The sequence below is a fragment of the Delphinapterus leucas genome, chromosome 20 (genome assembly GCF_059928025.1).
Source record: "Delphinapterus leucas isolate spDelLeu-1000000601 "Yukka" chromosome 20, BTC_Dleu_Yukka2, whole genome shotgun sequence".
NCBI classification, from domain to species: domain Eukaryota; kingdom Metazoa; phylum Chordata; class Mammalia; order Artiodactyla; family Monodontidae; genus Delphinapterus; species Delphinapterus leucas.
In genome coordinates this window covers 7,273,684-7,298,385 of record NC_143148.1, presented here as the reverse complement: position 1 = coordinate 7,298,385, position 24,702 = coordinate 7,273,684, and the positions used below count along the sequence as shown (strand labels likewise).

Here is a 24,702-nt window from a genome sequence, read left to right as displayed (position 1 = left end):
CCGGTGTGTCTGGTGCATTTAAGCTGCGGAAGGACACAGCTGACTGATGTTGCAAAAAGCACGCTGAGTGGCCAGGATGGAAGCAGGGAGAATGGCCAGGGATGTCGCTACAAGGTTCCAGGCAAAAGATGATGGTGATGGTGGCCTGCACCCGGTGAGGCAGTGGGGATGGGAGGAGGTGGCCGGCTTTGGGGGTGTGTCCTGGCTTTGGTTTGGGGTGAAGGACAGGAGGGGGTCCGTCCTGGCAGGAGTGCCTGGGTGATTGATGGTGGGCCCAGCCGCCAAAATGGGAAGACTGGGGATGAGTGTAGCTTTTCTGGAGAAAATCAGGAGTTAATTTGTTCAGGTCAAAATCTTAAAAGCTATTGTGGTTCAACCCCTGAGCAATTCGAGGAGCTCCTGGGGTTCCCTCTTAATGCTCCATCTTTTTTTTTTTTTTTTTTAAGATTTGATTTGATTTTTAGTTTTTTGGCTGTGTTGGGTCTTCGTTGCTGTGTGCGGGCTTTCTCTAGTGGGGGCTACTCTTCGTTGCGGTGTGCGGGCTTCTCATTGCGGTGGCTTCTCGTGTTGTGGAGCACGGGCTCTAGGCACGTGGGCTTCAGTAGATGTGGCACGTGGGCTCAGGAGTTGTGGCACGTGGGTTCTAGAGCGCAGGCTCAATAGTTGTGGCGCATGGGCTTAGTTGCTCCGCGGCATGTGGGATCTTCCCGGACCAGGGCTCGAACCTGTGTCCCCTGCATTGGCAGGCGGATTCTTAACCACTGAGCCACGAGGTAAGTCCCAATGCTCCATCTTGAAACCAAAAAGGACTTGTGTAAGCCTCATCTAGAACCCATACATGAACTTGTTCATGACCTGGTCTTAAAACTTAGTAATGGGTCACCTCCTCAGCCCCTGAACCCCAGAATGGTCTTACTCAAATCCCGTCCTGTAATTTTTTGCTTTCCAATAATGGCCTTGTGGCTGCTGAGCACTTGTGACGTGGCATGGCATGTCTCAGCTGAGCTGTGCTATATGTATAAACACCAGATTTCAAAGACTTAGGAAGATAAGAATGTCAACTATGTTGAAATAATATTTGGGTATATGGGGTTAAACGAAATATTTTATTAAAATTCATTTCACCTTTTCTTTTTACTTTTTTTTTTTTTTTTTTTTTTTTGCGGTACGCGGGCTCCGGACACGCAGGCTCAGCGGCCATGGCTCACAGACGCAGCCGCTCCGCGGCATGTGGGATCTTCCCGGACCGGGGCACGAACCCCTGTCTCCTGCATCGGCAGGCGGACTCTCAACCACTGCGCCACGAGGGAAGCCCACTTTTTTTTTTTTAACGTGGCAGGAGTATACTGAAAACTGTACTTGTGGCTCCCACTGTATATCTTCTGGAAAGTGCTGCTCTAAATGGGCAGGGATGAGTCCATGAGCTCCTGTGGGTGGCGCCACATCCACCCCCCACGCAGGATGGGACAGTCCCAGGGATTTTCAGGTTAGGGTGGCTCTTCCCAATCTCACTCCTCATGTGTGCCCAGAACGCCTCTGCTTTACAGCCAATCTTAAAAATTAACTTTTGGCTAATTTATGAGCTCTAGAGGGGGTTGGGAGAGGACTGAGTTCCCCCACCTACCATGACAGAACTTAGAAACAGGACATCTTTCACCCCACAATAAAAACCCAGAGTTTACTCTATCTGGCTCCTGGTGGGCTCTCGGTGAAGGGTTGAAGGTGGTGGGTGAGAGGGAGGTGGATAGTTAAAGCTGGGAAGTGGGTCGCTTTTCCCTCTTCCTTAGGGACAGAATTTTCCTGTTCTTCAGACTCTGGATGTCTCTCTTCGCATCCCTCGAAAAGCAGACTAGTACCAACCCCACTACTGATACATATATATTTTAATGGCGTTATCCATACCCCCAGAATTCAGAGTGGATGTTCCCAGCACCCGTGACACTCCCCCAAGGCTCATTCCAAGAATACTAGGCTTCTGAGATTGGAAAAGGCTGGCGGGTGGGGCTTAGTTCCTCGAGGTGACAGAATGGACTCTTCCCGTTCCATTTGCCCCAAATTTCTCTTTAGCCCTGGGCGTTGGAGTTCCGGAGGCTTTGCCTTCCCCAAAACCAGTCACCCAAAGGTCTCTGGGGCGCCAAGGGGTAGTGGTTGGGCGAAACAAAGCGGATTCACCGATTCCTTCCCTTTAACCAACGTTCTTCATTCAGTACCAGGTCCCCTTCTTGTTCAGGAGCTCCAAGCCCAATTTTTTATTCGATATCTGTTTAATGGTGTTATGGTTGAAAAGAAAAAAGCCATTGTATATTGAAAAGTGGTTAAAGGCCAAAATATAGTTTACATCCAGACTCTACCACTTCTGAGCTGTGTGACCTTGGGCATGTCATTGAGGTCCTCTTCGGACCTCAGTTTTAACCTCTGCTTAATGGGAGTAGACTTGAATTACTGGGTCCTCCGCTCTGGGATACTTGGTCTCCGGACAAGTTTAGGTCGCAACATCTTGGCCTCTAGAGAAGGTAGGGGAAGGGGGAAGGGATGTCTTCCTGGAAGGAGATTAAGGAGTCGGGGGTGAAGGAAAGGGAGAAAGGGGAACAGGAAGACGCTTGCGCAGCAAATACCTCACGCTCTCCTGCCCCTCCCAACCCCTTCTCTGCAGCAGGGAATTGCAGGCGCCACTCCACCTATCCTAGCCCAGCCGAGGGACAACCCCCTGCTCCTCCCTTCTCTACGGATCGTCGCCCTCCTCCCGCCCCCACAACAGCCCAATCGGGGGTGGGAGTCGGACTGGCCCGGCGAATCCTCGACGCCTGCGGGGGCGGTCTACCCGCCCATGGGCCTCAATCAACGTAAGTCCCGCCTGCTCGAGCCCGTTCCCCCGCCTTCCTTCACGTCAATCCCTCCCTTCTAAGAGAGCGACCGGATCCAATCAGTATCGGAGCCGGCCGAGCGGAGGGGGCGGTCCCACTGTACGTAACCGAACTCCGCCCGTCTCTCGGGCAACGCCCCCACCTCCCTCCGGATCGGAAATAGCGGGGCTCTGGGCCAATCGTAGCGGCGTGCCTTTGTCCAGAGACCAATGAGAGAGGGAGCGGGGATGAGCCCGAGTCTGAGCGGCAGTAATCCAAGCCAATAGGCGGCTGAGAGCTCAGGATGGCGGAGGGGAGGGGTGGGGCCGGGGGCGGAGCCGCGGCCTGCCAGCCCGCCTGCCTGCCAGCCCGCCCGCCAGCCCGCCCTCCCCCCTTGGCCGGCTCGGCTCCTCTGCGCTGCCTGGGGTCCTTCCCTCCCGGTCCCCGCCTGCCAGCCCCCGCTGTGCTGCGCCCTGCCCGGCCAGGCCTGGAGCCGACACCACCGCCATCATGCCGGCCGTGTCCAAGGGCGATGGGATGCGGGGGCTCGCCGTGTTCATCTCCGACATCCGGAACTGTGAGAGAGCGGCCGGGGGACACCGGGCGAGGGGGAGCGTGGGATTGAGGGATTCGGGGGCTACAGAGGGGCCCAGGGGATAGAAATCCATTGCGGTCTTAGAGTGAGAGGTTAGAGAGGCCCGGGGGGTACTTTAGGGTGGGGGGGATGGGGGGGCTTAGGGTGTCATAGTGTGCCTCTTGAGGTGACGACACGGAGTGGCTAGAGGCGTCCGGGAGGGTCTTAATATAGAGGAGGCTAGTAAAGTCCCGGGGATGGGGCATAGAGTTGTCCCTGGGAATGGAAGAAAGGCTGGGGGATCGTATTAGAGACGGGGTTAGAGAAATCCCTGATGTAGCTAGAAAGGGAAAAGGGTGCATGGGTGGGTGGGTGGGGGTACCCTGTGGAGAGATAAAGTGGGAGGAGGCCAGAGAGGACTGGGAGGACGTGAAACACAGGAAGCCTAAAGGGACTGGGCTTGAGGGCCTGGGTGAGGGGGTGTCATAGAGGGGAAGGGACTAGGTAGGTCACCGAGGCTCCCAGCTAGTTCATAGAGAGGACTTGAGAATGACAGAAAGTCCCAGGGGTTTGGGGAGGAGAGAGGGGAAGGTGGGGGGCTGTAGTGGGCCCCTGGTGAGGGATAGAGGGGCTCCAGGATGGAGGATTGCTTAGGAGACATGGAGGGCAGTGGAGAAGGGGCTAGAGGGGGTACTGGGAGGAGCACAGAGGAGAGGCGCTGCAGGTGGAGAGTCTTGGGAGAACCTGAAATAGCGAGCTGGGGGGCCTGCAAAGGAGAGGACATTATAACGCGGGGTCTTGGGGTATGTGCCAGAATGGGGAGAGCCCAGATCTCAAAGAAGGGGCCAGGGGGCCTTAGGAATTTGTGGGGAAGAGATCTGGAAAGCTGGGGGGTGGGGGAAGCCTGGCCCCAGAGAGGGGTCATAGGTCAGGGAGCAGGACAGCCCTGAATCTGGAGTGCTCTCCCATCTGACCACATCAACATGGGGACAGCCATCACCAGCAGGAAGAATGGTCGTGACTGTGGGAGGCCTGGCGCCAAGTCAGCTCCCAGCTCCTGCGAGCGGGTGTTGGTGTTTTGAGCTGCCAAAAGCTTCACAGGCTGTGTCCGCATGGGCTTTGGGGTCAGCCAGACTTGGGTTTGAGTGTGAGCGCTCTCACTCCCTAGCCGTGTGACCTTGAATGAGAGACTTCGCCTCTCAGTTTCCTCATCTGTCAGGAGGCACTGCTGATCACACCTTCCTGATGGGGTTGTTATGATACCGAATGTGAGTGAGGCCTTTCACACACTCCAGGCACTAGGTAGCTTGGCTACTATTCTTGTTATTTGGCTGGGTCTGAGGAGCGGCCTCTGCTGGGTGCCCAGTGATGATTTTAGAATTTAGTAGGGATGGGAGGATCTGGCATGTAGTAGGTGCTCAGCGAGCAAGAGGGGTGGAAACTGTTGGGTCTCAAGTGGCGGAGAGAGGTTAAGTCTGTTATGAAAGGGGTGGAGCTTTGAGGATTTGTGGGTTGCGGGGGCCAGCTGTTAGCAGCAAGTGTGCATTGCCTCTGACACCTACCTTGCGACCCTTGGCAAGTCATTCAACCTCTTGGAGGCTCCCTTTTCTTGTCGGCTGACTCCCATTGATCAGAACATCTTGTCTCTGAAGGTTCGTTCATTCGTTTATTCATTTGACAAAAAGCTTTTTGATCACTCCAGTGTGCCAGACACTGTTCCGGGGACTGGGGCTATAACAGTGAACAAAAATTCCTGCCCCTGGGAGCACCCATGCCAGGAGGGAGATTAACAAGTAAACACAGAGAACCGCAGGGTCAGACGATGACTAGTGCTGTGAAGAAAAATAAGGCAGGCAAGCGGGGGAGGGGAGGGACCAGGATTGAGAGGGATCGAGCCCTGCAGACTTTGGAGGAATGAGGGGTCCAGGCAGGAGAATGGTGCATTCAAAGGTCCTGAGGTTGTAGCATGCTTGGTGTGGGTTCAGATAAATGCAAGGGGGCTTGTGTGGCTGGGGCCAAGAGAGGGAGGGAGGGAGAGCGGTGGGAGATAAGGCCAGAGAGGGGACAGGGCTTTGTGGGCCACTAGGAGCACTTTGGCCTTTCTCTGAGCGAAGCAAGAGCAGCGGGAAGGTTTTGAGCACAGGAGGGACAGGAGCTGATTGATGTATTAAAATAGTTCCTCTGGCTGCTGGGAAGAGAACAGACCCAAGGAGGTACGAACAGAAACAGGGAAGGAATTAGAGGGCCGTTGCAGGCATCCCAGTGAGAGACGGTGTTGGTTCGACTGGGGTGAGAAGGAAACGATGAGAAGTGTTTGGTTGGAGATAGATTTTGAAGGATCTGCAAAGGGATTGGATGATGGGGGCAGGGCAGGAAAGAGAAAACAAGTGGGTGTCACTGCAGGACCCCAGAGGGAAGCCAGAGGACGGAGGGGAGACTCCGACTTGGGGGCAGTGGAAGTAGTTTAGCCAAATGAACCAGGGCTGGAGAATCAGGGCTTCCCCTTGTCCTTGGTTTTCTCATCAAGTGTAGGTTGAATGGCTGGTATGTTTCAAGCCTTATCATGGGCACTGGAGAAACAGTGGTAAATAGGACAGACTTGTCTGTACCCCCATGAAACTCCCAGCCCCTGAGGGAGACAGGTGCTGCATAAAAATCGCAGGTGTCCATCTCCCAAGCACTTGTATATGGATGTTCATACAGCATCGTTCATGATACATAGCCAAAGAGCGGAAACAAACCCAAATGTCTGCCAACGGATGGATGGCGAAACACAATGTGGACACCCACACGATGGAATAGTATTCAGCCATTAAAAAGGAATGAACTACCGTAGAGGCTACAGCACGGATGAAGCTCGAAAACATCATTTTAAGTGAAAGAAGACAGACACAAAAGGCTACATATTGTAGGATTCCATTTCTATGAGGTGTCCAGAATAGGCAAATCCAGAGAAACAGAAAGTAGTTGAGTGGTTGCCTAGGGCTAGGGGGTGGTGGAATGTGGAATGACCGCTAATGAGAACAGGGTTTCTTTGGGGGGTAATGAGAATGTTCTGGAATTCGATGGTGGTGATAGCTGAACAACACTGTGGATCTGCTAAAGACCACAGAATCGCACTATCAAATGGTGAGCTGTGTGGTATGTGAATTTATCTCAATTGTTTTTTAATTGAAGTATAGTTGATTTACAATATTGTGTTAGTTTCAGGTGTACAGCAAAGTGAATCCGTTATACATATATATATATTTTTTTACTCATATTCTTTTCCATCATGGTTTATTACAGGATGTTGAATATAGTTTCCTGTGCAAATCCTGGTTGTTTATCTGTTTCATATATGCCACTGTTAGATGATATATTAATTTTATTTTCTTTACCTAAATTGAGGAAGAAACCTAAAATCAAATCTAAATATATTACAGGGCATTCAGGGAGGTATGTTTTGTTGCCCCTCAGAAAATTACCTGAAATTTACTTTCAAAATTAGATCTGCTTGTTTAAAAGCCCTATCCTGGCTCCTTTCTTGTTTGCATCAAGTTTTTTTTAAAGCGGAAAAAAACCGTAGCTGTCCTAAGTCCAGTGAGGTAGAGGGCCACAATGATGAGAGAACGGGGCCTCTGTCTGCTTGCGTTGCCCAGACAATGGGGAGGGTTAGCCAGGCCAAGGGAAGGGGAAAAGAACTGTGAAGGCAGAGGAACAGCAAGTGCAAAGGTCCTGAGGCCCTGTCGAGACTCTGTGCTAAGGCCTATGTGGCTGGTACAGAGAGGGATGGGATCTGACACTGGGGAGGTGGGCAGAGGCCAGGTTGGTGTTTGTCCCGAGAGCACCGGAGAGGGTTTCAAGCTGGAGTGAGGGCAAAAGAAGGGATGAGGGACATGGATGAGGCCGTGCTCAGAGCTGAGCAGGTGGAGGACAGCGAGGAGTGTGGAGCCATCCTGCTGGAGGATCTGAAGGGCATAGTGGAATTTAGGGGGAAGGAACTAGAAGGAGATAAAAGGCAGGCTTTGAGAAGGAGAGCCAGGAAGGGCAAATTCTGCAGATAAGAAAGGGAGAGGTGAGGCTGGGCCCAGCCTGAGGGCGTAGTCCTGTCCTGTCTGGAGGGGAGTCAGCCTCCCAGACGCTTATCTGACTGGGAGCTCCCTAAGGCAGGAGCTGGGGTTGCCACCTCTCTAGGGCCCAGCTCCCCCCAAGCCCAAGGACAGTGTGAGTGAATGAATGGGAAGGGGGTTGCTGGGCTGCCACAGTGCCTCCATGAGGGCACATCCCACTCCAAACTGTGACCCATTCTGTTTGTGGCATCTCCCTCAGCCCCTGGAGTGCAAGCCCTGGTCTGATCCCTCCCCGGGTCCCCACTTCCACCTTCTGCAGGGCCTGGCCCGCAAGAGTCCTTGGGAGGTGTTTGCTGATTGAATGAATGAATGAATGGACAAATCAATCTTTACTGAGCACTGATTGAGTGCTAGACACTTTCTAGGTGATGGGACTAAAACGGTGAGCAAAAGTCCCCTTCCAATGGTGCTCACATTCTAGCGGGGAAATGGACCAATATACAGGTAAATATGTAGTGTTCAGGTGTTCAGACAGGTAGCAGTGAGTGTTGGGAGGAAATAAAGCAGGGAAGGGGTGTAGGGGTGTAGGGATGGCGCTCTTATATAGGCTGCCCGGAGCGTCTCTCACTGAGCAGGTGACATTTGAGCAAAGAAAAATTTGGTGGGTGAATTGGCCTGCAGAATCTGGGAGAAGACATTTTTGGCAGCGCAGACAGCCTGTGCAAAGGCCCTGAGGCAGGACTGTGCTTGAGGTGTAGGAGGAATGCGGGGAGAGGGTGGGAGTTGTGGTCAGAGAGGGAACTAGTGGATCCAGTGACGACTTGTTTTTACACTGAGCCAGATGGAAGCCAGGGAGAGATTCAGTGCAGAGAAGGGACAGGATTTGACTCAGGTTTTCACAGAATCCCTCTGGCCGCTGTGGAGAGAGCAGAAGGAATGAGTCCCACTTTGGTGATGCTCCAACATCAGTGTGCCGTTGGGGACAGCGCCCCTCCGCCCACACCCCTGCCCAGGGCACTTAAAGGAACTGGCTTTAGGTTGTGAGTGGCATCCAGATGCTGGCAACAGACAGATCCAGGCCTGAGCTCCGTCCCTCTCTACCTGTGTGTCATCTAGTGACCTCGGTCCACAATCGCATTCAGCACCTCCCCCGTGTCAGGACTGCTCTGGACTCTGTGTCAGGATGCTACACGGGACGCAGCCACCCACCCCTGCCCTTGGGGAGCTGGCATTCCCAGCCAGAAGCCGAGGGCTTACAGAGCAACATGTGCCCCCGTAATATGTTAGGCGGCAGCTCAGGGAGGTCTTTGCAGCTGCGTTCAAGTAGGGGAATGACAGGGTGTGACTTGGTTGCTCAAGGAGAATATTTTCTCTCAGAGATGTTGACAATTTTGATAACATCTAACCCAGGGTTGTCATGCGTACAACCACACATACGTACATTTTTTAAAAATTGAGGTATGGTTAATTTACCGTGTTATGTTAGTTTCAAGTACACAGCAAAGTGATTCAGTTATACGTATATATATTAAATACATATACGTATGTATATATATTCTTTTTCAGGTTCTTTTCCATTTGAGGTTATTGCAAGGTATTGAGTATATTTCCCTGTGCTATACAGTAGATCCTTGTTGTTTATCTCTTATGTATAGTAGTGTGTGTATGTTAATCTCAAACTCCAAATTTATCTCCCCCCCTCCCCCCCACCCCTGCAGTTTCCCCTTTGGTAAACATAAATTTATTTTCTGTGTCCATGAGTCTATTTCTGTTCTGTAAGTCAATTTATTTGTATCCTTTTTTTACGTTCCACAGATAAGTGATATCATATGATATTTGTTACTTCACTTAATATGATAATCTCTAGGTCCATCCACATATGTACATTCAAACTTTCCGTAGTCACATTAAAAAAGTAAAACCAGGGAAATTAACTTTAATATGATTTATTTCCTTTACCCCAGTATGCCCCAAATACTATCTGAATGTGTAATCGATATTTTTTCAATGATTAACAAGACAGTTTATGTTCCTTTCTCAACTCGGAGGCTACAGTTTCTTTGGAAATATTTTCTCTGTCTTAAGAGTTCATAAAACTTATGGTTAAAAAAGAAGATTCACAAAGGGTCCAAGTCGTTCCAAACATACTTTTCCAGTGACTGAGTGGAGGATTGGTTTTTAATTTTTAACTTATTACAATTAAATAAAATTAGGAATTCAGTCCCTCCGTAGCACCAGCCAATTTTCAAATGTCCAGTGGCCGTATGTAGCCAGTGGCTCCGGTGGTGGACCGCGTGGGCCAACATGTTCTGAACTTTATAGGGGTCCAGAGTCAACAAGCATCATCTCCCAGAGCCCTCTTTGAGGACTCAGGGCTGTTGGGACTTGTGTGGGAGACATTGGAGCACATCCTAGTAGAGAGAAACTTTTGTTGCTTTGTATTGTAAACAGTTGTCTGGAAGGCAGTGAAGGGTCTTGCAGTGAGGTGCCAGCCAGTGCCTGGGTTACCGCCATAAAAGCATGTCAATCCCTTCATGGTAGTCCAGGTTTGTTAGAAGGCCTTTTGTGGCAGTGACAGCCCCACCCCGATGCCCCAAGTTAAATGCTTAGGGAGGCTTATTTCCCCTACCCAGAAGCCCCAAGGTCCTTCTGGAGCGGTCAGCAGTAACCTGCCTTGGCCTGTAGCAAGGGGGTGGCCTCTTTTCCACCTGCACGGCCCTCACAGCAACAGCTGCAGGCAGAATGGGACCCCCTGCCCTCCCATGGCTCCCCAGCACCCTCAGAAAAGCCAAGAGGTTGCACGGTCTGTTCCCGCCTGCTGTGCTAGCCCCAAGGCCTTTGCACAAGCGGGTCCTCATGCCCAGAGCACACCTCCCCTTATTTCTGCTTGGTCCATTTCAGCCTCGTCTTTTGAGCCTGAAATCCCAGGAGCGGGGGAATTCCCTGGCGGTCCAGTGGTTAGGGCTCCATGCATGCTTCCACTGCAGGGGGCATGGGTTCTATCGCTGTTAGGGAACTAAGATCCCACATGCTGCAGCGTGGCCAAAAAGGAAAAAAAAAAACAAAAAAAGTCCCAGGAGCTGGCCAAAAAAAAAAAAAAGTCCCAGGAACTGGGTACCAGGGAGCCTTCCTCCCCCCATCTGATTCCAGCGTCCCAACCCCCACTGTGTTTGCCTCTGTGAAAGTTTTCCCCATTGTCCCTGTCAGCCTCTCCAATCAAGGAGCATACCCAGGGCAGAGCAGGTGTGACTCATCCCTGAGCTTGGCCCAGGGAATGTTTGAAGATAAAGGAATCTCTTTAAAACAACCTGAAATGCTTGCATGCCTCCTGTGACGGGGAGCTTGTCCCCCTGTCGCAGGCTGGCCGAGTGATGGAAAGTTTCTTCCACGAGCCCAGTTCTGTCACAGCTGCCTTCAGCCCCTTTCTCCCATGCGTTACCCTCAGCAGCACCCAGGTGCTGTCTCTGGGCACCCAGGCTCTAGATATTTGCAGAGGTTGTGTGCTCTGCTGGGACGCATTTCCTCTAGGGCCACAGAGCATTCTCTTTTGGAGACCTGATGCTTTGTTCTTTCTGTGAATTCTTTTTTGTAGCAAAGTATATTGGTGGTGCAGAAGACAATATCAAATAGACGTGGACAATTTAAAGACTAAGGAAAAAACATATACACACACAAACATATATTCTTTGAATATTCCTTTAAATTTTATTTATTTATTTATTTATTTATGGCTGCGTTGGGTCTTTGTTGCTGCGCGCAGGCTTTCTCTAGTTGTGGCGATTGGAGGGCTACTCTCCTTTGCGGTGCGCAGCCTTCTCCTTCCGGTGGTTTCTCTTGTCGCGGAGCACGGGCTTTAGGTGCGCAGGCTTAAGTAGTTGTGGCTCGCGGGCTCTAGAGCGCAGGCTCAGTAGTTGTGGTACGCTGGCTTCATTGCTTCACAGCATGTGGGCTCTTCCCAGACCAGGACTCGAACCCTGTGTCCCCAGCACTGGCAGGCGGATTCTTAACCACTGCACCACCAGGGAAGCCCTAAAAATTTATTTTTAATTTTTACACATAGCAGGCACTAATAATATTTTTTTATTAAGTGAGCGAAATGTCCAACTATACCATAATAATTAAATAAATTACGGGATAATTCACTCAGCTATCATAAATTCTTTAATTAGGAAACAGATTCTCATACCATGATGGTGGGATATAAACTGGTTCATTATGAGAGAGCCATTTGCCTTCATATATCAGAAAAATTTGAAAATGGGCATACTCGTTGCTCTAAGAACTTTATTTCCAGGACTTAATTCTAAAAACAAATTACATAGTGTTATCATTTAGCTATAAAGAGGTGTATTGAAGAACACTTCAAATTAGCCAAAATTTATGAACTATGGCCATTATTTTTCTTTTCCATATTCTCTGTCATGTGCTTATGTTATCTTTGAATTTTTTTTTTTTGGGCCACAACCCGCGGCTTGCAGGATCTTAGTTCCGTCACCAGGGATCGAACCAGAGCCAAAGTGCCGCGTCCTAACCACTGAACTGCCAGGGAATTCCTGCATATTCTTTAAATTGTCCATATCTGTTTTATATTCTCTTCTACATCATTGATATACTTCACTATACAAATATATTAATATATATTTGTATACAAATATATTAACTTGTATATTCACATATACATATATAGCGTATCTATAAAAAAAAGCTCACAGATCAGAAGTGATGAATTTTGATGAATTCATCATCAAAATCTGATGAATTTTCCCCAACTGAACACAGCTGCGTAACTGGCCCCCAGGGGCAGAAACAACATCCCTAGCTCCCTGGCACCCCCCTCCCCACTGCTCAGTCATCCAACACCATAGGTTAGTTTTGCCTGCTTCTTGAAGCTTTTAATAGAGGTAAACGAAGGCCAGAGAGAGCTCTAGGCTCAGTAATTTAATTGCCGTTCAGATACCCGTCTATCTGTGGTAAAAGTTAGGCAGCCACTGTGCGCTATATGGTCCATTTATAAAAGCTGTTTGGTTGTTTTTTCTCGTCCCTACAGAATAGCTTTAGATTAGAGCAATTGTGTGGTTATCCTCAGGTTAGGAGGAGAACGGAACGTGCGCACCAGTTTTGAGGAGCTGCCGTGCTGGTCACCGCCCCTGCCCTGCCCCCAGAGGGAGGTGCTGTCCTGACCCCCTGGCCACCCTCCGGTGGGCACACCTCAACAGTGTGACGTGGTTCTGGCTTAGTTCTCGCTGGTGAACTGCGCCTGAACCCTCCTCATCTTTCACGGCCCTCCTCAAATGTCCCCTATTCTTGGCAGCCACCAGCAAGGCCCCCGGGGGTGTCTGGGTGACCTCCAATCGTGCCCATCTCGCTCAGGTGTGGGGACAGGGCCCCGCTGCCTGCGCCTCACCAAGCCAGGAGTCCCTGGGGGAGGATCAAAAGTGCCAGATCTGCGTGGGTCCTGGGTGCCCAGCGTCGCCCCACTCAGGCCTGGCCCACAGGGCTTAGGAAACGTGTAATTAATAAATGAAGCATCAGATAGCCTCTGGGCCACACAGGCCAATTCAGCCTCATCACTGAGGTACTGGCCCTTCATCGCCTGGGTCCCAGAGACCTCCCACCCTCCCTGAGGCCTGGGAGTGGGTCACTCTGTACCTCTTCAGCCCCTTTTTTTGTTCACATCTTCATGCCTTTCCTGAGCTCAGGCACTCAGTAAGCCTGTGGAACGTGGAGTCACTACCCAGAAAAGTGGCAGACGCTGGCCCTACCCTCGGGGCTCTGGTGTGATCTGGGGACAGCAGCAGACCCAGACACGCACAGCAGCGTTGAGGGAGGTGACCCGGGCAGTGTGGGAGCCCAGGAAAGGCCCAAGAGCAGCGTTACCCAGAGTGTAAGCCGCATGTGTGGTTTTTAACTTCTTCAGTAAACACTTTTTTGTTAGTAGAAAGTAGAACGGAATGGGCCAAATTAATTTTAATAATATGTTTGTATAATCTGATACACCCCCAGTATTCTTTTTTAAATATTTATTTATTTATTTATTTTATTTTGGCTGCCCCAAGTCTTAGTTGTGGCACGTGGGATCTTTTTAGTTGTGGCATGCGGGCAACTAAATATTCTCATTTCAACATGTATTCAGTATTTAAAAATTTTTTTGATTAAAAAAATTTTAAACAACTAATTAATTATATTTTTAACTTTGTAATGAGATAGTTTACATTTCTTTTTTTTAATTAATTAATTTGGTTGTGCTGGGTCTTACTTGCGGCAGGCAGGCTCCATAGTTGTGGCATGCATGTGGGATCTAGTTCCCTGACCAGGGATTGAACCCAGGCCCCCTGCATTGGGAGCACAAAGTCTTAACCACTGTGCCACCAGGGAAGTCCCTACATTTCTTTTTTTTTTTTCCCACACTCAATCTTCTAAATCCCGTGTGTCTTTGCCACTTACTGCCCATCTCAGTTGGGAGCAGCAACGTTTTAGGTGCTTGAGAGCCACCTGGCTGATGGCTGCCGTATTGGACACGGCAGCTCTAGCGTCTATTTGGAACTGATCAGGAGGTGCTAATCAGAAGGGGCTTCCTAGAGGAGGTGATAGCTGAAGTGAGGCTTATGGGAGCTTCCCAGGAAGTTGGGAGTAGGTGGTGAGGCAGGATTTCTAAAGAGAAAAAGAGCACATACCCTCGCTTTCTCCTTCATTCACTCATTCATTTGAACCTCCCAGTTGCCTGATGACACAGCCATGGGTTAGAACAGGCTCCACCATTCAGATGACCAGACATTTATTAAGCACCTGCTATATGCTGGGCACTGTTCTAGAAGCTCCCCTGTGATGCTTATAATCTGAAGGGGGAGCCGAGGTTTGACAGTAAAGGTAAATAAAATAGTTACATGGTGTGAAATGAGCCAGGGAAGACTTTTTTTTGTTAATATTTATTTATTTGGCTGCACTAGGTCTTTAGTTGTGGCATGCAGGGTCTAGTTCCCTTACCAGGGATGAAACCCGGGCGCCCTGCATTGGGAGCATGGAGTCTTCTTTTTCTTTTCTTTTTTAAATTTATTTTTTAGAAATTTATTTTATTTATTTTATTTTTGGCTGCATTGGGGTCTTCATTTCTGTGCGTGGGCTTTCTCTAGTTGCGGTGAGCAGGGGCTTCTCATGGCAGTGGCCTCTCTTGTTGTGGAGAACGGGCTGTAGGCACTCAGGCTCAGTAGTTGTGGCTCGCAGGCTCTAGAGCGCAGGCTGAGTAGTTGTGGCACACAGGCTTAGTTGCTCTGCGGCATGTGGGATCTTCCCGGACCAGGGATCGAACCCATGTCCCCTGCATTGTCAGGCGGATTCTTAACCACTGTGCCACCAGGGAAGCCCGGGAGCCCGGAGTCTTAACCGCTGGACCACCAGGGAAGTCCCAGGACATTTTTTTAAAATGATGGAAACAGAAGAAGAAGGCACTGACTTTAAAGAACTGGCCAAGAGGGAATTTCCTGGCAGTTCAGTGGTTAGGACTCTGCACTTGCACTGCCAGGGCCCCCAGTTCGATATCTGGTTGGGGAACTAAGATCCCACAAGCCGTGCGGCACGGCCAAAAAATAACAATAATAAATAAATAGAGAATTGACCAAGAAAGGCCTCTTGGAGGAGGTGACAAGAGCTGAGACCCAAGTGATGAGAAGAAAACTGGATAGATGGGCAGGTGGAGGGCACAGCACGTGCAAAGGCCCTGGAGGTGGGAAGGAGTGTGAATTGTCCCTGGAACTGACAGAGGCCTGCGAGGTGGGGACACACAGCAAGATGGTGAGGGGTGACACTGGTGGGGTGGCCAGGGCAGGGCCAGAGGGCTTGGTAGCCACGGGGTAGAATCCCCCCAGTGGGAAGCAAGGATGCCAGAAAGGAGGCTGCCACAGTGATCTGGCTGGGCAGGCGGAGGTGGGGAGCCGGGAGCTCAGGACCCAATGCCTGGCAACTGGCTGGAATTGGGAAGGTGCAGGCCCAGCAGTTTTCAGGAGACAGCTCTGGGGGTGTGGTCAGAGTGAGGGTCCAGGGGGCCAGCTCGAAGGCAGCCTATCTCTGCATTCATTCATTCATTACATATTTCCTGCCAGGGGCATATTTCAGCTGGGGGCTGGTGCAGTGGTAACCGGAGCCATGGGTGGGACAGGAGCTGGAGGAGGGAGGGAGGCAGGGAGTGCCCCAAAGTGTGTGCTGGGCTCCTCCTCTGGGTGGTAGGGACCCAGAGCCAAGGTTCCCACCTCCCGGAAGCTCCCAGCTAGAGACAGGGCCCAGGCCTTGCCTCAGCCCCCTGGGCCTGGAGCCCCAGGGTGGGGAGAGTCTGCCCTTCCAGCCGGAAGGACCTTGCCCAGCAAAGTGAGGGCAGGCGGCTCAACTCTCTGGGACCCTCCTGACCTGTCCTGCCTTCTCCCTTCCAGGTAAGAGCAAGGAGGCGGAGATTAAGAGAATCAACAAGGAACTGGCCAACATCCGCTCCAAGTTCAAGGGTATGCTGGGGGCCCAGGCTCCTGGGTCTGTGGGAGGAGCGCGCTGTGCGCTGGGGCTGGGATACCTGGGACTTGTAGGTTTGATCCTTCCTCATTTTTGCCTCCCCTTTCTTCCTTCCTCTGGCCCCAGGGGACAAAGCCTTGGACGGCTACAGCAAGAAAAAGTATGTGTGTAAACTGCTCTTCATTTTCCTGCTCGGCCACGACATCGACTTTGGGCACATGGAGGCCGTGAACCTGCTGAGCTCCAACAAGTACACGGAGAAGCAGATAGTGAGTCTGCGCGGGGAGGGGCCGGGGGCCTGGATCCTGGGGCTGAGGGGGGAGGGGTTAGGGGCGGGGACTCCTGGGGCTGAGGGGGGAGGGATTAGGGGCGGGGACTCCTGGGGCTGAGGGGGGAGGGGCCGGCGGCCTGGACTCCTGGGGCTGAGGGAGGAGGGATTAGGGGCGGGGACTCCTGGGTCTGAGGTGGGAGGGGCCGGGGGCCTGGACTCCTGGGGCTGAGGTGGGAGGGGCCGGGGGCCTGGATCCTGGGGCTGAGGTGGGAGGGGCCGGGGGCCTGGATCCTGGGCCTGAGGTGGGAGGGGCCGGGGGCCTGGACTCCTGGGTCTGAGGTGGGAGGGGCCGGGGGCCTGGACTCCTGGGTCTGAGGGAGGAAGGGCTGCGGGCCTGGATCCTGGGGCTGAGGTGGGAGGGGCCGGGGGCCTGGACTCCTGGGGCTGAGGTGGGAGGGGCCGGGGGCCTGGACTCCTGGGTCTGAGGTGGGAGGGGCCGGGGGCCTGGACTCCTGGGTCTGAGGGAGGAAGGGCTGGGGGCCTGGATCCTGGGTCTGAGGTGGAAGGGGCCGGGGGCCTGGACTCCTGGGTCTGAGGGAGGAAGGGCTGGGGGCCTGGATCCTGGGTCTGAGGTGGGAGGGGCCGGGGGCCTGGACTCCTGGGGCTGAGGGAGTAGGGGCCGGAAGTGCAGACTCCAGGGTTGAGGGTTGGGGCCTAGGGCCAGTTAACCACAATGCTTCAAGCCCACCACCTCCCTCCGCAACCCAGGGTTACCTGTTCATCTCGGTGCTGGTGAACTCCAACTCGGAGCTGATCCGGCTCATCAACAACGCCATCAAGAACGACCTGGCCAGCCGCAACCCCACCTTCATGTGCCTGGCCCTGCACTGCATCGCCAACGTGGGCAGCCGTGAGATGGGCGAGGCCTTTGCCGCTGACATCCCTCGCATCTTGGTGGCTGGGTGAGGCGTTGGGGACCCAGGTGGGGGGATGGGGTAGACAAGACCCAACCCAGTTTGAGGGTCAGAGAGGCTCTGTCACCTGCCCAAGGTCTCCCAGCCAGGCTTGGCACCACCGTGATTCCGGTGGCAGCCCCATGGTTGCCTCTTGTCATCTCACCAAAGTGACTCGACAGTGTAAGGCAGCTTCCCAGCAAAGCCAGTGGGATGTCTATCTGATCAACCTTTAACATCTAGTAAAGAAGAGGTGATAACCTTAAGTTATGTCGGTGACAGCCCTCCAGAGCTTCTGCCTCTTCTCCATTCATTCATTCAACAAACATCTGTTGAGCATATATGTGCGGGGCACCATGCTGATTGCTGGGGATGTAGCCATGACCAGAAACGGACATGGTCATCCTCCTCCCAGTGTTCACGGTCTAGAGTGGGGGATAAACATCGACTGAATAATTTCAGGATGAAACATATATTTCCTCTCAGAACCATGCTGTGGGGTGCAGAAGCCCATAGGGCATGTAGTAGGCATGCCTGACCTAGCCTGGGGGATCAGGGAGGGCTTCTCAGAGGACGTGGGATCAGGCTGAGACCTGGGTGAGTAGGAGGAGTTGCCTGTGGAACAGGGAAAGGCGTGAAGGGTGGTGGATCAGCCTGTGTGACCTTTCTGAAGCAGGAGGTTGTTCAGCAAACACTTCTTGAGCACCTGCAATGTGCCGGGCACTGTTCCGGGCATGGGAAGGCAGGAGGGAGCAGCGGAGGCGGTCATGCCCATCCTCGGGGAGCTTACATCTCGGGGGGAATCCAAAGAGCAAACACATAGGCAAAGAAGTGAGTCGAGTTCGGATAGTCACAGTTCCTCTGAAGAAAACAAAACAGGGTAGTGGGGGGCAGCAGAGATGGTGGGGAAGGCTGCTTAAGTCAGACTCATCAGGGAGGGTCTCTGCAAAAGGTGACATGTAATTTGAGACTGGAATGATGAGGAGAAGACAGTCATTCAGAAATGTTGGAAGGTATCTCCTCACACCAGTCAGAATGGTCGTCACCAAAAAATCTACAAACAATAAATGCTGAAGAGGGTGTGGAGAAAAGGGAACCAACCCTCTTGCGCTGTTGGTGGGAATGTAAATTGATACAGCCACTATGGACAACAGTATGGCAGTTCCTTAAAAAACTAAAAATAAAACTACCATACGACCCAGCAATCCCACTCCTGGGCATATACCCTGAGAAAACCATAATTCAAAAAGAGTCATGTACCATAATGTTCATTGCAGCTCTATTTACATTAGCCAGGATATGGAAGCAACCTAAGTGTCCATCGACAGATGAATGGATAAAGAAGATGTGGCACATATATACAATGGAATATTACTCATCCATAAAAAGAAACGAAATTGAGTTATTTGTAGTGAGGTGGATGGACCTAGAGTCTGTCATACAGAGTGAAGTAAGTCAGAAAGAGAAAAACAAATACTGTATGAAAACACATATATATGGAATCAAAAAAAAAAGTGGCTCTGAAGAACCTAGGGACGGGACAGGAATAAAGACGCAGGTGCAGAGAATGGACTTGAGGACACGGGGAGGGGGAAGGGTAAGCTGGGACGAAGTGAGAGAGTGGCATTGACATATATAGACTACCAAATGTAAAATAGATAGCTAGTGGGAAATAGCTGCATAGCACAGGGAGATCAGCTCGGTGCTTTGTGACCATCTAGAAAGGTGGGATGGGGAGGGTGGGAGGGAGACGCAAGAGGGAGGGGATATGGGGATATATGTATACGTATAGCTGATTCACTTTGTTATACAGCAGCAACTAACACAACAATGTAGAGCAATTATACTCCAATAAAGATGTAAAAAAAAAAAAAAAAGGTTGGAGTAGTGCTCCAAGCAAAAGGAGCAGCAAGTACAAAGGTCCTGAGGTAGGCATGAGCTTTGTACATTCAAGGAACCAAGAGATAGTGTCTCTGGCTTGACTGTGGTGAACAAGCGAGAGAATAAGGGGAGTATGGATTTATTCTAATTGAAATTGGGAGGCAGTAGGTGTGTTTTGAGCAGATAAATGACATGCTTGGCTTTGTTTTTTTATTTTATTTTATCTTTTTAATTTTTATTTATTTATTTTTAATTTTTGGCTGCATTGGGTTTTTGTTGCTGCACATGGGCTTTCTCTAGTTGCGGTGAGTGGGGACTACTCTTCATTGCAGGACTTGGGCTTCTCATTGTGGTGGCCTCTCTTGTTGCAGAGCATGGGCTCTAGGCGCGCGGGCTTCAGTAGTTGTGGCTCATGGGCTCTAGAGTGCAGGCTCAGTAGTTGTGGCGCACGGGCTTAGTTACTCCGCGGCATGTGAGATCTTCCCGGACCACGGCTCGAACCCGTGCCCCCTGCATTGGCAGGCGGATTCTTAACCACTATGCCACCAGGGAAGCCCCTGTTTTTGTTTTTTTTTTTTTAATGTTTTAAAATTTTATTTATTTATTTATGGCTGTGTTGGGTCTTTGTTTCTGTGCATGGGCTTTCTCTAGTTGTGGCGAGTGGGGGCCACTCTTCATCGCGGTGCGCGGGCCTCTCACTGTCGTGGCCTCTCTTGTTGCGGAGCACAAGCTCGACACGCAGGTTCAGTAGTTGTGGCTCACGGGCCTAGTTGCTCTGCGGCATGTGGGGTCTTCCCAGACCATGGCTCGAACCCGTGTCCCCTGCATTGGCAGGCAGATTCTCAACCACTGCGCCACCAGGGAAGCCTGCCCCTGTTTTTTTTGGCTGCTTTATTATTTATTTATTTATTTATTTATTTATTTATTTATGAAGCCTCTGTATTTTTAAAAGGTCACTGAACCTGGTGTGGGAGAAGGTAGGACTTGTATTTCTGGCAGCTTGTGGGCTAGATTCCTGCCTGAGGGTCTCCCCAAAACGCAGTTATCAATGTGGGTTAAAAAAGGAAATGAAATATTCTTCAATGTATTCATGAGCTAGCAAGAAAATAAGGAGACACACAGGCCACAAGCCAAGAGGAGCCTGACACCCAGGGAGATGAGCAGAGTGCCTAAGCTGGATTTTGCTTAGAGCATTTGCTGACCTGGATGAACTTAGGTATTGGTTTTGGGGCCCTATAGCCTCTGGGAGCAGAAGACAAGCTGGTTCAAGCAAGGGCTCCAGAGACCACACTTCAAAGTGAGGGTGACCTAGAAATAAATCCCCTTAAGGTCTATAAGCAAAAGTATCCTTTTTGAACTTTGGCATGGAACAGCCCACACACTGGTGTTCAGTCCGATTTTCCCCTTCCTGGGTCATCCATAGAAACTTAAACCAAACTTCAGCTTAAGTGACACAAACTGCTAGTACCCCAGTGCCTGACAGAAGCAAACAGATCTTTTTGGGAGAAACCCACTTTCACCATAGGCCTCAATGATTTCCACAGATGAAGCTCCACGTTACATGAGTAGCTCACAGTCGAAAATCACTAAGCACAAGACGCAAGGCACCATGAGGGAGAACCAGCAGAAAGAAAATGGAAAATAACAGTTGGATTGGAGTTTCCATACAGAATGTAAGATGAGTATGCTTAATATGTTTCAAGAAAAAAGAGAACAATTTAAAAATGGAACGAAGTGTAAGCATTTTTTAAAAAGAAATGGACAACATTTAGATTTAAAAAAAAAATTAAGTGGTCTAGTTTAGCAGCAGAGTAGACAGAACCAAAGCAAGGATTGTAAATAGGCAGAAGAACTGGAGAAATTAATCAGAATGCAGCCCAGAGAAACAAAGAGATGGAAAAATTTAAAAGAGAGGTTAAGAGTCAAGGGAGATAAAATCTAACAGCACTCTTTAGAGTTCTAGAAAGAGAGAAGGGAGAGACTCATAACATGACACAGTGTTTGAACAGATTATGGCTAAGAATATACCAGAACCAATGAAAGAACATGATCCTTAGATTCTAGTAGCCTAGAGACTGTCGGGGGCGCCAAGCGTGGTAGCAGGGAGACCATTGAGATGTCTGTTGCCGTCCTGGGCAGAGCTGATGGTGGCTGGGAGCAGGGTTGTTGCAGAAAATCGTTACTAGAGCTGTATGTTTTGGAAGGAAAGACGACAGTACTGATTGTATATGGTGTAAGAGAGAGAGAGGAGTGAAGTTGAACAGGTGGATGAATGATGAAGGAGGGAGTGGGGGAGAACCAAGTGAAGGAGGGGGAGGATCCAGAGCTGGGTTTGGCCATGTTGAATCTGAGATGCCTAGTAGACAAAGTCAAAACAAATAAGTAGGGACTTCCCTGGTGGTGCAGTGGTTAAGAATCCGCCTGCCAATGCAGAGGACACGGGTTCGAGCCCTGGTCCGGGAAGATCCCACATGCTGCAGAGCAACTAACCCTGTGCACCACAACTACTGAGCCCATGCTCTAGAGCCTGTGAGCCACAACTACTGAGCCTGTGCGCCACAAATACTGAAGCCTGCACGCCTAGAGCCCGTGCTCCGCAACGAGAGAAGCCACTGCAATGAGAAGCCCGCCAACTGCAACAAAGAGTAGCCCCTGCTCAATGCAACCAGAGAAGAGCCCGCGTGCAGCGATGAAGACCCAGTGCAGCCAAAAATAAATAAATTAATTTAAAAAAAAAAAGTAAAACTAATTTCTTTTTTTTTTTTTTAATTTTTGGTTGCACTGTGCGGCACGTGAGATTTTAGTTTCCCCACCAGGCATTGAACCTGTGCCCCCTGCAGTGGAAGCTCAGGGTCCTAACCGCTGGACCGCCAGGGGAATTCCCCATCTAATTTTAATATTTTAATCTCACCTGATCCATCCAGAATCATTTTGACATTGGATCAACATACACATTATCCAATATTTTTTGCGTTAAGTCTTTGAAACCACTGTGTAATTTACACACATGGCATTTCAGTCTGGACTCACTCCATTCAAGTGCTCCGTAGCTTCGTGTCGCTGGGGGCCACCAGACGGGACAGCGCAGGGTGGATGGTAATGAAAGCCACGGCCGGATGAGGTCCCTCAGGCAGGATGTGACCAGAGAAGAGAAGAGACCAAAGGCTGGGGTGATCCAGCGTGTGGAAGTCTGGCCAGGGAGAGGGAGGAAAATGCAGAATGGACTGTGGCTTGGAGCTTGGAGAAGAAACTTTCGCGGAGGAGGGAGTGGTCAGCCATGGTGAATGCCGCTGACAGTTTCTTTAAGATCAGGACAGGCAGCTGGCATTGGCTTGGGTGAGTCAGGTGGCCAGTCACCCTGATTGGGGAGAACTTGGCACCTCTGAGGGCTGAGAAAGAAGCCAGTGTGACAAACATATATGAGCACAGGTGATGTCCCCGTTTCACACAAGGGCAGGGCCCTGCCAAAGTCACAGGCCACGCTGGGCTTGTCTGACTATAGGCTGGGCTCTCAGCACTGGAAACTTGACCTTGATAGTGACTGGGGCACAGAGGAACTGTTTTTATGTTTTTGATTTTTTGTTTTGTTCTGGTTTGGGCTGCACCACGTGGCTTGTGGATATTCCCTGGCCGGGGACTGAACCTGGGCCACGGCAGTGAAAGCCCAGAATCCTAACCACTAGACCACCAGGGAACTCTGGGTTACTATTTTCTTAGGTGGTTTTTTTTTTTTTTAATTTGAGGTAAAATTTACATAACATAAAGGTCACCATTTTAAGCACTTTAAAGTATACAGTTCGGTGGTCTTCAGTCCATTCACAGTGTTGTTCAAGCATCCCCACTATCTAATTGCAGAACATTTCCATCACCCAAAAAAGAAGCCCTGTGCCCATCAGCAGTCATTCCCCAGACCCTCTCTTCCCAGCCCCAGGCCATCTCTAATATGCTCTGTGTCTCTAAAGATTTGCCTGTTCTGGACATTTCAGATAAATGGAATCACACAGTATGCGGCCTTTGTGTCCGGCTTCTTTTCTCTTGGCATAATGTTTTTGAGGTTCATCCCTGTTGTAGTATGTGTCAGGGCTTCATTCCTTTTTTATGAGCCAATTAACATTCCACTGTATGGATGGACCACAATTTATTTCTCCGTTCATCACCAAGTTTCCACCTTTCGGCTGTGATGAATAATGCACGCATTTGTGTGAACTCTGTTTTCGGTTCTGTTGCGGAGCTGCCTGGGCATGAAATTGCTGGGTCATAAGGTATTACACCTGTTTCAAAAAAAAAAAAGAAAGAAAGAAAGAAAGAAAACAGCTGCGGTTGAATTTCCCTTCGGGTCCCTCATATCATCTCTCCATGTGGCCTTCCTCCCGGTGCCCTGAGTCTGATGGTGCTTATTCCCATGTACGTTTTGTCCTTTTACACCCAGGCACACCCCCCTATATTATGTAGCTTTCAACTTTACCTACATAGTATCACAATCTCTGTGTAACTTAACCAAGTTGATCAATCGCTCTTATTCTTTTTTAAAAAAAATATTTAAATATTTATTTATTTAATTTATTTGGCTGCATTGGGTCTTAGTTGCAGCACGCGGGATCTTCGTTGCAGCACGCGGGTTTCTGTCTAGTTGTGGTGCGCGGGCTCAGTAGTTGCTGCACGGGCCCAGTTGCCCCACGGCATGTAGGATCCTAGTTCCCTGGCCAGGGATCGAACCCGCGTCCCCTGTATTGGAAGACAGATTCTCAACCACTGGACCGCCAGGGAAGTCCCCGCTCTTATTCTTTTATTTGGGATTCTCCTGGACGTTTCCTTACCTGTCACGGAGATGATAATAGAGCCCACCTCCTCAGAGGGCTGTGCTGAGGATTAAACGTTAATATGTAGAAGCTCTTAGAGCCTGGGCCAGAGGCAGGCCTCATGGGGTGTGAGCTATGATGATGATGGTGGAAAGACCACCATTCATGGAGCTCCGCTGTGGGCAGACCTTCTGCTGGCTTCTGGTTTTAATATGATCTTTCCTATGCCATGACCTTGAGCACGTGTGTGTGCCTTTCCCCAGGGCAGGTGTCTGGGAGCAGAATTGCTGGTCTAGGTCCGCATGCCTTACAGCAGCTACCTGACCAGGGGTAGCCCAGCTCCTTTTCTCACGGCCTGTGTCTGTGTCCACCCGTGGCCACGGCACCCGAAGGCTCCCGTCTCCCCAGCCTGGCCGACACACACGAGTCTGCCTAGCTGATGGGAGAAAACGGAGCCAGCATGTCCATGCAATTCATGTTTCTCCTACACATCCCGTAAAACATCTTTTCACCTGGCCTTTGACTCCTGCAGTTTCACCCACCCTTCCTGGGACCCTCCCCTGTGCTTCTGTTGAGTCCTTTCTGGGGAAATGTCACTGTAAGGCCCCGTCTGGGCGGTCGAGACAGCTCCTAGGACCCATTCTGTGCTTGAGGCCGCGATACCCAGGTTCACTTCTTCATCCCCCAATCTGTGGGGGGTCCTCATTTTCCCCAGGAGGAAATTGCCAGTCAGAGAGGGTCAATGCCTTGTCCCCAAATCACGCCCCACAAGCAGGCGTGTCTGACCCCAGAGACCGGGGAGTGCTTTCTAGAACACTGTTACACTTCACACTCTT

At 50.6% G+C, this 24,702-nt stretch overlaps 1 protein-coding gene across 1 annotated transcript in view; it reads left to right on the top strand.

The window, feature by feature from the left end:
* Window positions 1-3,206: 3,206 nt before the first annotated feature.
* AP2A1 (adaptor related protein complex 2 subunit alpha 1) overlaps window positions 3,207-24,702 on the top strand; it is a 37,074-nt gene continuing 15,578 nt past the window's right edge. The window contains exons 1-4 of the mRNA XM_089902548.1: window positions 3,207-3,420; window positions 15,890-15,958; window positions 16,089-16,231; window positions 17,002-17,195. Coding sequence (XP_089758674.1) covers window positions 3,354-3,420; window positions 15,890-15,958; window positions 16,089-16,231; window positions 17,002-17,195 — 473 coding nt within the window. The 5' untranslated portion in view covers window positions 3,207-3,353. The remainder of the gene's footprint in view (window positions 3,421-15,889; window positions 15,959-16,088; window positions 16,232-17,001; window positions 17,196-24,702) is intronic.